Raw genomic sequence first — 14,999 nt, 5'->3', positions numbered from 1 at the left:
AAAATAAACCGTGTGGGCTTATATAATAAGCCATGAGTTTCTATAATAAATCATGGGACTCCACCATAAACCAAATAGGCTCCCACAGCTAGGCGAATGGATAACTTGTGTGGCATGCACGTGCACCATTTTAAATGGTACAAACACACACAATAACGATAAACACCAATATCCAATGGTCGTGGAAATCAATGATCTCTAATAATACTCCTATTTTTATACATCATCCCATTCTGGTTATTATTTAGATTGATAGAATCATTGGTGCTGCCGAGTTTCAGACTTAGGTCAGGTCATTAATACTATTTTCTGGAAACTTCATCACTATATTGCAACGACAGCAAGCTCACGTTGCTGGAATATTTCCACACCGACCTCTTCAAAAATTGTTTTAGAATTTTCGCACGTCATACAGTAGGAAATGGCATATGCAGCCCATTTGTTCAAGGACCTATGCGGTTGGAGATATTGTATGATCAAGTGGTCTATACGGTTTCACGCCCAATGGTAGAAAGCCTAAATTGGGAGCCATGCCCATGCATATTCTTGTAAAATAGGCAAGTAAAAAATTGTTTACAACATTAATAATTAGGCTTCAAATAATCAGAGATGGATTTTAGCGGAAAAGTCTTTTTTAAAGTTATTTTGCCGTCATTTGTGTCATGGCTAAGGTTCAAAGTTGTTGGGACTCGGGAGGGTAAGAAATACCAATTATTGGGACATTTTTATGAATAAGTACTCATTTTCAAACTTTTAAACTATCTCTGAATCTGCTTCCCTTTTTGTTTTTAGTCAATCTTTGTTAGAGTTCATATATCATGTACGTACTTTGAGTCTTTAACCCTCTTTCTATAAAAGTTTAATTTATTGATAAAAAAAACCCTAAAAGTTTACACTTGACTGAACGCTAATTTACAATAAAAGGCCGATGCTTCAAACTTAGAAACACTGATCGAAATGGAAGAAATGACATTTTCATACAGGACGACAACTACAACAAAAGATACGACTAAATTTAACATGTTCTAAAGCAGAAATATAAGCATTTATTTTTCTTACAAAACAACATGGATTCATAGATGTGGGCACCTTGGACTGAAAAAGCTTGAAAGAATCATAGAGTTTAGGATTTCGAACATGGAACCAGGTTTCATGCATCGAGGAGTCTTGTGCTGTGCAACTGATGAACCTTGGTTGATTGCATGATCCATCAGCTTACAAAACGTTCCTGTCTCTACAATCTTTATCTCTAGGGGTCCAATTAATTTCTTGTTAGTGCGCATATAACGATACTCATAACCGAGGAATTCTTCCATTACCAGACAACATTCCTCAAGCACTTTCCGAGGAATTACGACATTGTTATTGTTTCCCTGAAGTTCCCAATAGAGCACATAGTGTCTTGGAAAAGTTGATATATCAGCAAAACTAGTGTATTCAACAAGAGAGACATTAGACATAATCATAAGATGGTCAACTGCTTTTTTCACTGCATTTTGAAGCTCAGTTTCGTTTGTCTTGTCCATATCAATGCTTAGAAATACATTTCTTCTCCGCGTGAAATTGAACTGAGGAGCATTGTTCTTGAACCCAGCAACTCGTAGCACGTCTCCAACTCTATACCGATAAAGTCCTTGCATAATACATAAGCGTAAGATCAGCACGTACTTGACGAAATAGTGTGTAATCAAAATTCTTGAATATAATCAAGTTACCTGCATAATTGGTGACAACAAGCTCATATTCTCGTCCAAGCTCAACCTTGATGAGATCAACCAGTTCTGGATGATGTTGTTTTTTCTCCTGTTGCAGTTGTCCTTTTGATCATCATCTTCCCCGAGTATCGTCAAGAACTCAAAATATACCATTGTAGGGATAAGGGTGTAAGAAACTTCAGGTGGCTTAGTTAGAGGGTCAAGGTTTATACCTAAGAAGCATTCTGAACATGCGTACATATGGCTAACAATGGGAAGACCATTACTATAAAAATCAATGTTATCGATGTGATGAGACATTGTCCCAGTAATGATGGTGACGATGCACTTAGCATTAGGCCATAACCTAGACACTATGCTTTCCCATGATGAATCTCTCTTACACTCATTCTCGATGAAATCAGCAAGTTCGGGGTTTGTCTTGACTAGTATTTTCATGACCGCTTTTCTCACCGATGGGTCAGTGATTTTAGGGTGGTCTTCTGATATAGTTCCATGTCGGATATCATCACATAGAAGGGTCCAATGTTGCTGTAAACACTTAACGGCTACCATAAAACCCGAAGCGAAAGCGAATCCTAGGCGAAGAACTTGTTTGTTTTGATAGAGGTCACAAAGTAATTGATAATATAGACTTTGATGAGTATCCTCACATAAAATGGTTTCTATTGGACTGGTGTAATTAATATTACTAGACAAATTTCTGGAGGTTTTGGCTACGCTGGTAGATACTAAAGATGATATTATTCCTCCTGGTGTTTCAGTACATGGACTTACAAAAATAATCTGCATCGCATTTCCTTTGTTTAAACCAGGAATATGCTGATTTAAGACCGGAATTAAGAGGGAGAAGAATTGCCGTGATTTCTCAGCTTGTTCTTCTGTTGATGGTATTAATTTACTCATTCCAGATGAAGTTCCCGTGCTACAGAAAAACTGAGAAATAGGCGATTTGCAGAGAGTAGATGAAATACTATTACCTTTAGCGATGAGAAGATCAATGTCAGGTTTTAGATCTTCATATGTAACCACGGGCATGATTCTCTTAAATGTCTTACGATCTGTTTGTCCGTTTAAACCATGTCTTTGTAAGTAGTCGACTTGAGCATTACAAGATAAGATTTCTGCGAGAGCTTGATTTTGAACTTCATCGGCATTAATTGTAATTTCTTCAATGAATTGAAGTGCTTCCTTTTTCTTCTTATCATGGTAATGTTCATCAATAGTATCACTGCAGTTGGCAATATTACTGTTTTCTGCAACATCTATGGAATTATCTATTGCATCCGGTATATCCATCTTTGTTTCTGATGAACAGATTGAGAAAAAATAGATGATACTAAGATCGGAGAATGAGTTGATTAATAAAATAGAGAAGTTAGATCTAATTTGATGCTCTAATATCATATCTAAGAGCAGTATCAAGCTCATCTGTCTCGTCAGACAAATGTAATATTCCTGTTGCAACCACTTTTGGAAGGCGTAAATCTGACATGAGAAACATGCAGTTAGGCGGGACTCAAGGGAGAATCATTGACAAGTTTCATATAATAAGAAGGATCTACCTAACACGTACTTTCAGTACACATCCCCAGATGCTATACACATGTAATAATGAGAAATTGACTATATATGTATAATATGACAAGGAATTAAGTGTCATTTTACTACCCATTTTGTTTGATCAATGGTACTTCAAACCATTGTATGTGATGTTCACCATAGAACTTAGATGCCTCTATAAAGAGAAAGTGATATAGAGAAAGTGATATGCTCGAATAATTCCGATAGACTCCGATGTTTGTTAATTTTGTCTCCTGAAGAACTGATCAGGATGGTGTTGGAACAGATTGTGCATTATAAAATGTTCGATGGAAGCTCACATTTAACGCTATGGTAAACAACCAAAACGGTATATATTAGAAATATGAATAGCAATAGTATTCTTACACTTAATTAGCATAAGGCCATAACATAGATACTGTGCTTTTCCATGATGAACCTCTCTTATACTCATTCTCGATGAAATCAGCAAGTTCGGGGGTTGACTTAGTAATTTCATGGCCTTTTTTTGACCGATGATTTCGTGTGTGATCTTCTGCTACAATTTTATATCGGATGTCATCACAGAGAAGGGTCCAGTGTTGCTGTAAATACTTAACAGCTCAGATAAACCTGAAGCCAAAGTGACTCCTAGTCGAAGAACTTGTTTGTTTCGATAGAGGCCGTAAAGTAATTGATAATATATACTTTGATGAGTATCCTCGCATAAAAGGGTTTCTATTGGATAGCTTTTCACTAAGCTTGTAGATACTGCAGACGATAAGAGTCCTAGTACATGGACTTACAAAGATAAGTATAGAATATAATCCATTATGTATCTGTTATATCCATGTATAGTCCATTGTATTCGGGTCTTTCTGTAATAATCCATTATACACAATGTATCCAGTAAGCTATCTATAAATATATGCCTCTCCACCCTATTAGGGTTGTGCGAGAGTTTATGCAATTGTTCAATAAGCGGCATCACCATTCCTTTGTCTAACTAGGAATATGCTGATTTAAGACCGGCAATAAGAGGCCGCAAAAGTGCCGAGTTTTCTCTGCTTGTTCTTCTGTTGTTGGTATCAATTTACACACCCCAGATGGAGTTCCTGAGCTACGTAGTAATTGTGAAATAAGCCATGTGCAGAGATCTTATTAAAAATTACCTTAAGTGATGAGCGGATCAATGTCAGTTGTATGATCTTCGTAGGTAACTATGGGCATAAATTTCTTAAATTTCTGACGATCTGCATGTCCGTTTAAACCATGCATTGGCGGACTTGTACCCCACTTGACCCCTCTCAATTTTGCTTGTTAGGGTACTTGGTTGTGAAGGTTATAGGTGTTGACCCAATGACCCCTCTCCAACTTATTTGAAAAATGAATTGACCCCCTATATCTCATTAGAAACTAACTTTTACTCATTTTTTTAGAATTTTGTTTGCAATAACCATCGCTAGGATCATGTATCAGACTTTGTTATATTATGTATAGTGTATATATCTGGATCGTTGGTGGAATTTATAGCAGTCCAAAAATTCGGGCGGCCTTCCGCCGAAGCTATGTTACTGCTTTGACCCCAGTGAAAAAACTTTCTAGGTCCGCCACTGAAACCATGTGTATGTAAGTAGTCGACTTGAGCATTACAAGATAAGATTTCTGCGAGAACTTGATTTTGAACTTCATTAGCATTAATAGTAACTTCTTCAATGAATTAAAGTTCTTTCTTATTCCTCTCATCGTGGTAACAATCATCAGTAGTATTACTGCAGCTGTTGGCAATATTACTGTTTTCAGCGACAACTACTGAATCATCTACTGCAACCTTTGTGTTTCCATTTATATTTCTGATGACACAATTTGAGAAAGTAATTAGATGAAATTTAAACATCGAGAATGATGTAATAAATCATATGAATTTGTGAATGTCATATGCGAAGAACAGAATCTTAATTTCCCTTCTTTCTAAGCAACAAGAATAGTTGAAAGTTGTCCCGGCCTAAATTCAGGCAAGCCCAATCGGAACCAGTCCCGCACCACTATCACCTCACTTACCAGTTCCACCTCATCACTAATCCAACAAACCAGTACCTGCAACTCAGTCAACCAATACCAGAAATCCACTTTATTATCTTCAGGTCTGAGTAACTCAACCAATATCTCAAATTCAGTCATACCTCATGGGTGTACAAGTAATTGATGAACCAGGTTTCAGGGGTGCAAAATTGCTGAAATGCCTAAAACAGTAAAACTGGCGACAACAATAGATAAATTAGGCTTGCGACCCCAAAAGAATTAGGGATGACACAAAAAGACAAAAAAAGGTCACCCAAGTGTAAATCTAAGCTACCCCTTATCTTCGATTTTTTTAAATGACCAATATGCCCTTATATAATTGGTAGCAAACATAACAATCGGTAGTTAAACAATAATCAGTAGGTAAATATGTACTAAGTAGTTTCCGATTAATGTGTGGATATTTCGGTTAATATGCCCTTTTATAATCGGTAGATAATCAAACTTATAAATCTGTCGATTATAAGTAGCCCCATATTCAACCTTGGCCAAATTACATAGGTTTTGAGGGTACAAATACAACCATAATCATTTTGTTTGTGTTTTGGATGTATCCATAATTGTAAGTCAAATAGGTTACAAAACCCCTCGGTTATAGGTTGCCCCAAATTGAGTTTTTACTTAAATCCTTCATTTGGTGAATTTTGAAATCTGCCATAGTCGGTAGATAATCAAACTTATAAACCTACAGATTATAAGTATCCCCAGATTCAACCTTGGCCAAATTCCATAAGTTTTGAGGGTACAGAGATAACCATAACTATTTGGGTTGTGTTTTGGATGTAGCCATAATCAGAAGTCAAATAGGTTACAAAACCTCTCGATTATAGGTTGCCCCAAATTGAGTTCTTACTTAAATCCTTCATTTGGTGAATTTTGAAATCTTCCATAGTCGGTAGATAATCAAACTTATAAACCTATCGATTATAAGTAGCCCCAGATTCAACCTTGGCCAAATTCCAAAGGTTTTGAGGGTACAGAGACAACCATAACCATTTGGTTTGTGCTTTGGATGTAGCCATAATCGGAAGTCAAATAGGTTACAAAACCTCTCGATTATAGGTTGCCCCAAATTCAAATTTTGAAATCTACCATAATCAGTAGATATTATAACTTGAATATCAACCGATTATTGGTTTCCCCAGATAAAACCATCGTCAAAATAGTCGTTGCAGTTCAAACCAAATTTATGAAATAACCGTTGGAGTTTTGGGAAAAAAGAAAAAGAGCCGTTGGTACCTAAACCTATGTAAATAAACTCATATATATCAACCCAATTGCACCAAACTCTTTCCTCTCTTCAGTTCTAATTTTGAAAATAAAAACATGGATATTGCTTTTGCCGAAGAAGAAGATTGTGCTATTTATAGAGCGTACGTTGTGGTAAGTACTCATGAACGTGTTCACAAGCTCCACAAATCGGAATCCCAGGAGCATCTATGGAACCGTATTTTAATGGTATTTGAAGTGTTAGATGGTAATTGAATTCGAAGATCATCCAATGACATTAAGATGAGAAATAAGGCGCTCGATAAGCACATTGACAAACTTGAAGATGAGGAACGATTTGTTAGGGACACTTTTCCTTGGTGGACGTATAAAAAACGAGTAAGTATTTTTGTAACTCCGACTCACATTAACATAAGTTAGTATTAACTTGTTACTCATTCGTAATTTCAGAGAAATCTTTCTGATCGCCGGTATGTAGACCTCTACATGAAGGATGTTACAAAATCAAGAGGGACAATTTCTATGGTCACTGGAAGTTATGATATTTTTTAATACTTTTATGGTCAATTAGGAGTATGGATTTAGGTGCTTTTAACGTGATTGTAACGTTAAGGTTTTTTGAACTATATGTAATGCATGTAACCGGAACCATATTAATATAAAAAAGTTCCTGATTATGTCCAATCGGTAGTTTATTTTATTAAAAAAGTAACCGATTCCAATAATCGGATATTTTATGAGTTAACTTTCTTTCCGATCATGGTGTTGTTTTGATACAAAAAACAATATTTTTTTAACATAGAATAATCGGAGGAACAATATAAACTATACCTACCGATTATGGTAATCGTAATTCAAGGAGTGATTTAAATTTCCGATTATGGTGTTGTTTGGTTCCAGGAAACAAAGTTTTTTCACATAGCATAATCGGAGGAACAATATAAATTAAAACTACCAAGTCCCTTGATCGGAAGTCAAGGGCTGAATTAACTTTCCGATTATGGTGATTTTTGGATACAGAAAACAAAGTTTTTTCACATAGAATAATCGGAGGAACAATATAAATTAAACCTACAGATTCCTACAATCGGAAGTCAAGGGGTACATTTACCTTCCGATTGTGGTGTTGTTTGGATATAAAAAACAAAGTTTTCTTCACACAAAATAATTGAAGGACCAACTATATTAGAAATCTTCCGATTCTGACAATTTTTTTTTCTTCAAAATCTCCAGAATCGGTAGATTCATAATATACAAAGCTCCCGATTCTGACAAAAAATTGCAAAATCCCCAGAATCGGAAGTTACATATATAAACTTAGCTTCCGATTGTGCTACAAAATTCAACAGTTTCATATCTCTTCATGTGATTCCATATTGAGTTATCGTTAAATGCATAAACATAGCAATAAAACCATTCATAATCCATAAACATAATGTACCAACTAATAATACGACACAAACTTTAAAAACGACATAATCCGACATAAACAAAGTTATCCATAAAGTTAACAAAAAACATCGAGGGTTTACTTGTTCTTCCTTCCTTTGACTTTGCGACTTTTACCACCTCCACGACTTGGACCAACATGATCATTGGTTTCATCAACTTGAGTGCTCGATGACGCCCGAGTTTTTTTGTTCACCTTGATTGCAGGTTTCTTTTGCAATCTTTCCCCGAACTGAGATGCATACTCTTCATTGTCAACGTTATCAATTAACTCTTGGTGCTTTTTTATCTTCTCAATTGACACAGGCTCTCCAGACTTTATGCAATTAGTGCACCATTTAGACAAACTCTTGAACCTGCTCATCTGTTTTAAAACATAGCATACCATCAAACGGTTATTACTCTATTTTGACCCATAATATTAAACTAAATTAAGAAAACAATATGTACCAATCTATCAAAATCCGGAGGTTTCTCTTTGAGGATACTCTTGTACGGAGCTGTGGGCTTTGGTTTAAGATCACGGATTACAGGAAGATGAGAAACACGTTTCGGTACCAATCCATATAGTTTGGAGAATGTTCAAAACTTGGTTGGTTGGCCTTCCTTGGTTGATCAACTAATGCGTCCTTCTATCCCAATGGAATTTACAGGATGGTTTACCCTTGTAAAACACCGTGATAAAATCTTTATCAGATTTGCACTGCTCCAGATCCAAAGAGAAATTTCCATGGATTTCCTCCTTTGGTATACCTTGTACAAAACCGTGTTGTCACATCACCCTTGAGGCATTGTACATCACATATCCTGTGGGGTGCCGCAACGGTCCAAAATAAAGGGCCAAATCGGACCGACCCGCGATATGTCCATTAGCTCGGTCTTCCTTGTATGGATCAAAGCATATGTCTTGGGCTTTCAGTGAGTCCAAAATCTCCCTCAAACGAATCAGCTGTTGCTCCTTTGTCCTAAAATGGTTGTCATCAAAGACGTACTTTGTTCCTCTAAGGTCACCTTTTTCCCACGCCAGGTTTTCAATGGCCAATCCCAAGATAAGTAAGTGGTCGTAGATCCATGCCTATATTTTCATTTTTGCAAGTAATAAGAAATTTATTCTTCAATGGTAGAAAAATAAAAAAAATAACCAAGTATGTAGAGTTAATAAACAATACCTGTAGTAGACTCACTTTCCCGGCCACTTGGATAATTCCAAGCATCGACGCCTTTCTCAACTCTTCCATCAACCACGCATGGCATGTCGTTCCCCAAGAGTACTCATGCACTTTATTGAGAGGATCCAGAAGTTGTAAAAGGTTGGCGTCGACCCGATTGCCACTGGTATTGGGGAAAATGACACATCCCAATACACATAGGAGATATGCGGTGGCCTTGTGGTTGACTTGCGCATCAGTTAAAGTTCCTTTCTCTTTTTTTTCCTTGGTTCCCTTGAACATATCCATCAGAGTACCCATGTTGAACTGTCTAGTTTTATACTTCATGCATCTATTGAACTCAGTTTTTGATGTTTCTTCATCCCAAACCAAACACTTCTTAGTTAGAGTATAAATTTTGTCCCATTCCAACTGTTTTGTGTACCCCTGTCCCTGACACCTTTTCCATGGTCAGGAAGTCTAATAATCTGCACAACATCATCCGGGATAATCGTCATCTCCCCAAACAACATACGGAAGGTGTCGGGTCTCAGGATAAAGTCTCTCCACAAACGTCGATATAGCCACCCGGTCATGTTCCAACATAGAGTTCTTGGCAACATCAACCAACCCCGAATTTACAATAATAAACTTGAACCTATCACATTCATCGGATAAAGGCCAATCCTGCATTTTAGTAGGTGCGACGGTGGGTTTGATTATATGAACCGCATCAGAATGATACTATTAAACACATGACAAGTTAAAAAAAATTAGAATAACCTAAAACTATAACCCTTAAAATTATTACGAAGAAAAAGATAATAGGTAAATAAAATGGATACAATTATTATCTCGGTTTCATATATTTCTTGGGCCCGGGAGTCTTTGTATCCCAATAAAAATTGTCCTCCATCCTCCGGTAGCCCAAGGATTACACCTTCTGGAATATCCCGCACCTTCAGTCTTTGTGGGACAAGGTGTTTCGCTTTCTTTTGAGGAGGATTTTTCTTTTCAGCTTCTCCTTCTTCTTGTGCACCACTAGGTTGTCCTTCTTCCGGTACTCTATCTTCGGGTGCTTCTAGTTGAATTTCTGCTTGTGATTGTGGAGCACTTGGCTGAACACCTTCTTGAACTGGTTCTGATTGAGGGGCACTTGGTTCAACACCTTGTTGAATTTCTTGTTGAGTTCCATCTTGAGCACTTGAAGAGGCTTTAGTATTCATAGCTCTCCTTGCACTAGATGTCAAGTTATAACGCCTTTCCTTCCTTGCACTAGCTGAGACAATTGCATCTTCGACTTTTTTACGTCGCCTATCCCTAAACAACGTAAGAAAGTACAACAGGTTCGTAAACATATGTTACCAAACTATATAATCGGAGGTTAATCTAAATCCAACGTCCCGAATATACATATTCGATTGGTTGAATTAACCATTATCCTCCGATTATTTATAATCGGAAGTTTCAGTTCACCAAAAGCTGCCGAATACGGATGATCGGAAACAAAAGAAATTTTTTGGTGTTCGAATATGTTTATCTACACATTATAATCTGAAGGTAAATTTCAACATAATCTTCCGAATACACATAATCGAAAGTCAGAAACAGTCTACCTACCGAATACATCACAAGCAGAAGCCTTACAAAAATAATTTCTACCGAATATGCATTACTTTATGTCCAGAAATTACTAAAGTGGTTGAGCCTAAAGAATCAAAAGCAAATTACAAAGCATATCACCCGATTACTGCGTCTCTAATACTTATTCTTCCTTTGTATATTCAGAAGGCAAAAACACAATTAACTTCCGATTATGGTCGATTTAGGTCTCAGTAATGAAAAACGTTCTACAATCGGTAGGAAACCTAAATATTTACCACCCGAATATGACCAATGTTCTTGTGAAATGAAGAATTCGACCACAATCGGAAGTTTAAAACAATAACTAAACTACCGAATCTGGGTAATAACCGAAAACCCTAAAAAAAACATGGAATCGTCGAATTGAAGAAATAGAAACCAAATTAATGGTGGAATATTACCTAATCAGGGCCGTTTAAAGTTGCCTGAGAGTTTGGCAATCCGAATCACCTACTTCAGGGACTTCATCTTCTTCGTGTTGTTCGGGTTCGTGAGTTAAAACCTCTTTATTACGGGCATGAAATCCAATATTTGGATCCTTACCGCGACAAATGTTTTTGGTTTTATCTTTCTTACGTTCCTTTTATTTCATCTTTATAGAGAATAATCGACGATGATTTGATTCGACGATTAACGATAACGATGTATAATAACGTAGTTCAACGAGGGGGAAAACTTTCTCTCTGCAATCGGATGGGAAGAGGAGTTGAAACTGAAAAGAAATGAAATCAAATGAACTTAGGTTGACATTGGTTTTGTCAGTCAGACAGTTATTAATCGGTAGCTAATACCATCTCAATAGCTACCGATTTTAAGTAGCTCCAAATTACAATTATTTAGAATTCTAAAAATATGATTTTCTCGAAAATATTAATCGTGAGTTTAGACACTTTTTTGACGTCCGATTACATGGAAAAATTCTAAAGGTTTCTTATTTCTATACTTTAACAATCGGTAGTCTCGTGAGGTTCTTGGTCCTACCGATTGTTATAGAAGCCAGATACGCGTTTGGCACAAAATCGATATTGATCGGTAGTATCTTTGTGTTACTAAACTTCCGATTTCGTTATACTAATCGGACACAAAATAGCTTCCGATTATGTAAAGGCATTAACATATTCTCCGCATTTTTGGATATCCCTTAACGTTGTATATGGGTTGGGAACAAAAAAGTCGCCCCTAAAAATGCCAGGGAAAAATTAGCCTCCATATGATACGAAACCATGTTTCCGGGGAGTGATGGAGTTCGAGCACGGGCGCATATTTTAAATTTATGTGATGTTGTTTATAGCCTTTAGTTTTATACTTTTTGAGGTTGTTTTGGTTGTTTTTTGGTCTTTGGAGCTGAGACTTTTGTGTCGGTGTTTTTCTTGTATTCTTTGGATTGGTTAATAAAAATTCATGATTTAACAAAAAATAAAGAATAACATTGAACGAGAGGAAATTTATGTAGAATGAACTCAAATTTTAGAACATATCGAAACTTTACTCATATAGACAAGATTCTGAATGAATAAATGAAACTTTTTGGCTCTTTTTTTGGTTATCAAATCACAAGTATTTCATTCTATATAAAAAAACATTTACATAATGATTTTCAGAAAATATAAATACATCAAAAACACGAAAAAAAAAACTTTTTAGCATTTCCAATAGAACCAAATAAAGTAGTTAGAAAAACTCACGTGATTAGCTTTATAAGTTAACATGACTTTTTATTTCCAGAGTATATTAGCTAATTATCAACACAACTTCTTCTTTTTTATTATTATTATTTTTTTCTTTGTGAATTGGAATTTCACTAAAGAGACTAACTTAAGGTGTTAGTAGTCATGACTACAACAATATTATATCTAATAAATGAATGGGAGACAAACAATCAAGGATAAATGAAAAGAGCACCAAAAGGTGTTGGACACGCATATGTTGGCCCATTAAATATCTTGACAAAAAAAACTATAATTAAAGGGACAAAACCTCGACCAAGTAAAATGGAACGACGGGATAAGTCTTATAGAAGATCCTAATACAATGTACCTTTCAAAGCCATATGTTAAATACTCCCGAGTAAGCGACTGAGTATTTTTCGCCCTTTTGATTAATTTCCTCCTACATCTCATTCGCGCATGTTTAAGAGAAAAAAACATGTATGAGTCTCCTTTTGACAAAACTTATGCGCCGATAAAAGGTAGGATATATAGCTATGTCTGTACAAATGTCTACTTGTTACTTTTGCAAATATCATTTTCAAGGGAGTAGACAGAATTCTCTCAAGAAAATTAGATAACAACACACACAAAAAAATTGACTAAATTTGTATTGAAATGACATGTGCAGTGATCTTTTTGTGAATCATACACTTGGTGACTTTCATAGATGAAAGTCATTCCGTAGTTCGTTTAAAATATGGGAAGAATCGGATGACATGGTTAAGATGATATTTTCACAACATGATGGTATCTTTTCTTCTAAAAAAATCTAAATAATGATGAATTTGGAGCTAAGATTTTGGTGACATGTTCTTTATATAAAACTCTACACTTCTACCAAAAATAAAAAAATCCCGAAATACTTAACTTCACCATCCATAAATTTTAATTTCAACAGTTAATCTTCAACGGTTAATATTCAAGATGATAGATGGTGCTTTTAGACATCTCGGTATGCTCTCGTTTTTGGTTGGAGTGTAGAGACTTATAAGAAGAACATGTCACCAAAAAAATATATCTTCAGATTCATTATCAGTTGTGTTTGATAGTAAAAGTAGCGCCAAAATGTGAAGATTATGTCACTTTAACCATGTCCACCGATGCTACCCCTTACTGGTCCAATTAGTTCTTAATATACTGCACAGTTTTATCATAGGGTACATCGAAAGTCTACTTATATAAGATGGTAATCAATGGTTACTTTCTTTGTTAATTTGTTTTTTACTTTCTTTGAACTAATTGTAGTATGGAAATTGTTAAGAGTTTAAACGGCACGACTGTCATTGTTTCACAAACAAAGGCAGTAGAGCAGAAATGTTCAAGGTTTTGGACTAAGGCTGGGTACGGGTTTGACTTCATAATCCGACCGGGACTTTCAGCCACCTTGTGAGATTTGCAATCGAAAGTTTTTTTTTCTTTTTGCTCAGTTTTTACAATTGAAAGTTGAAACCACAGTCTAATTGAGATTCTAGTTTGTTTTAAATTGTGTTGTCTAAATTTTTAAACGCTTCTGAATACATGGATATAGTACAGACTGCATATCTCCCCTTATATAAATATTTCATAATGGCGGCACACCTAGCTCATGACCAGAGGCGGAGCCAAGTCACCTGCACCGTTCACCCTTTGAAAAATCAGTATTAAGCATTTTTCCAAAGCCCAGGACTGAAATCTAAAGCCACATGCCGCCACAAAGCAAGCCCAAGTCCACTGCATATCTATTTCATGTAATAATTTTCTGCATTTGTTTGGTTTAACATCCTGTTCTTGCCACAACATTCATACTTTTTTGATCTGGTTTTACTAGTTTGAATCACCATCTAGTGATTGATTTAGATAATTCTTGGGTTTCAAATTGTTTGTTTATACTTATTTAACGATTTTGACGGTAGGATGGAGGCGATGGAGCCGATTATACATTGTATGGCAGTGAAAAAGACAAATGGAATGCCGGGGAGCTTCTTCATGGTGTCGAGAAACAGTTGGACCTTGGTTCTCTCATCTACTTATCCAAAAGTTTTTTTTGGAGTATGTTGCTCGAAAAACACCGCATATGTATAGTTAGGATAGTCCAACATGAAATAAGAGGAGTACATGTGGCGCTTAATAAGATTGGGCATCTCCTTATATAGCACCGAAGCCTTTTAAATTAAAACCCCACACCTGCTGCAACAGGTGGTCAAGTGGGGATAGTATCAGTGCTATGTGGTCGGGCCCAAAAATAGGGTCCGGCGGTCCGTGAAGATCCTAACAACTGGTATCAGAGCGTATGGTTGGGACCACTGTCCGAATGGAGAAGTGGTTGTGTATGTCACCCGGTTTAGGGCGCAAGTGGAGTCAAACTCAAGGTGGAGCAGGCCAGGCCCAAAGTAGAGTTGGCGCTCAAGGTGGAGTTAGTGCCACACTCCATTAACAAGGTAAAAATTAACTCAGATTCTACAGCTGTCATTACTGCTTTCATAAAGAACAAACTTCCATGA

The 14,999-nt window shown here is 36.3% G+C and overlaps 1 protein-coding gene across 1 annotated transcript; it reads right to left on the bottom strand.

The window, feature by feature from the left end:
* Window positions 1-1,706: 1,706 nt before the first annotated feature.
* Window positions 1,707-3,014, bottom strand: LOC113352800 (indole-3-acetic acid-amido synthetase GH3.6-like). Its single transcript, XM_026596573.1, has one exon. It carries the CDS (start codon window positions 3,012-3,014, stop codon window positions 1,707-1,709), a length of 1,308 nt encoding a protein of 435 aa, XP_026452358.1.
* Window positions 3,015-14,999: the final 11,985 nt, after the last annotated feature.

The sequence above is a fragment of the Papaver somniferum genome, chromosome 2 (genome assembly GCF_003573695.1).
Source record: "Papaver somniferum cultivar HN1 chromosome 2, ASM357369v1, whole genome shotgun sequence".
Lineage (NCBI taxonomy): Eukaryota > Viridiplantae > Streptophyta > Magnoliopsida > Ranunculales > Papaveraceae > Papaver > Papaver somniferum.
This window is presented reverse-complemented; position numbering and strand designations above follow the sequence as displayed.

What these genes read in the sequence shown, in the direction of transcription:
- LOC113352800 (XM_026596573.1), bottom strand. Translation starts at nt 3,014, where the DNA reads ATGGATATACCGGATGCAATAGATAATTCCATAGATGTTGCAGAAAAC.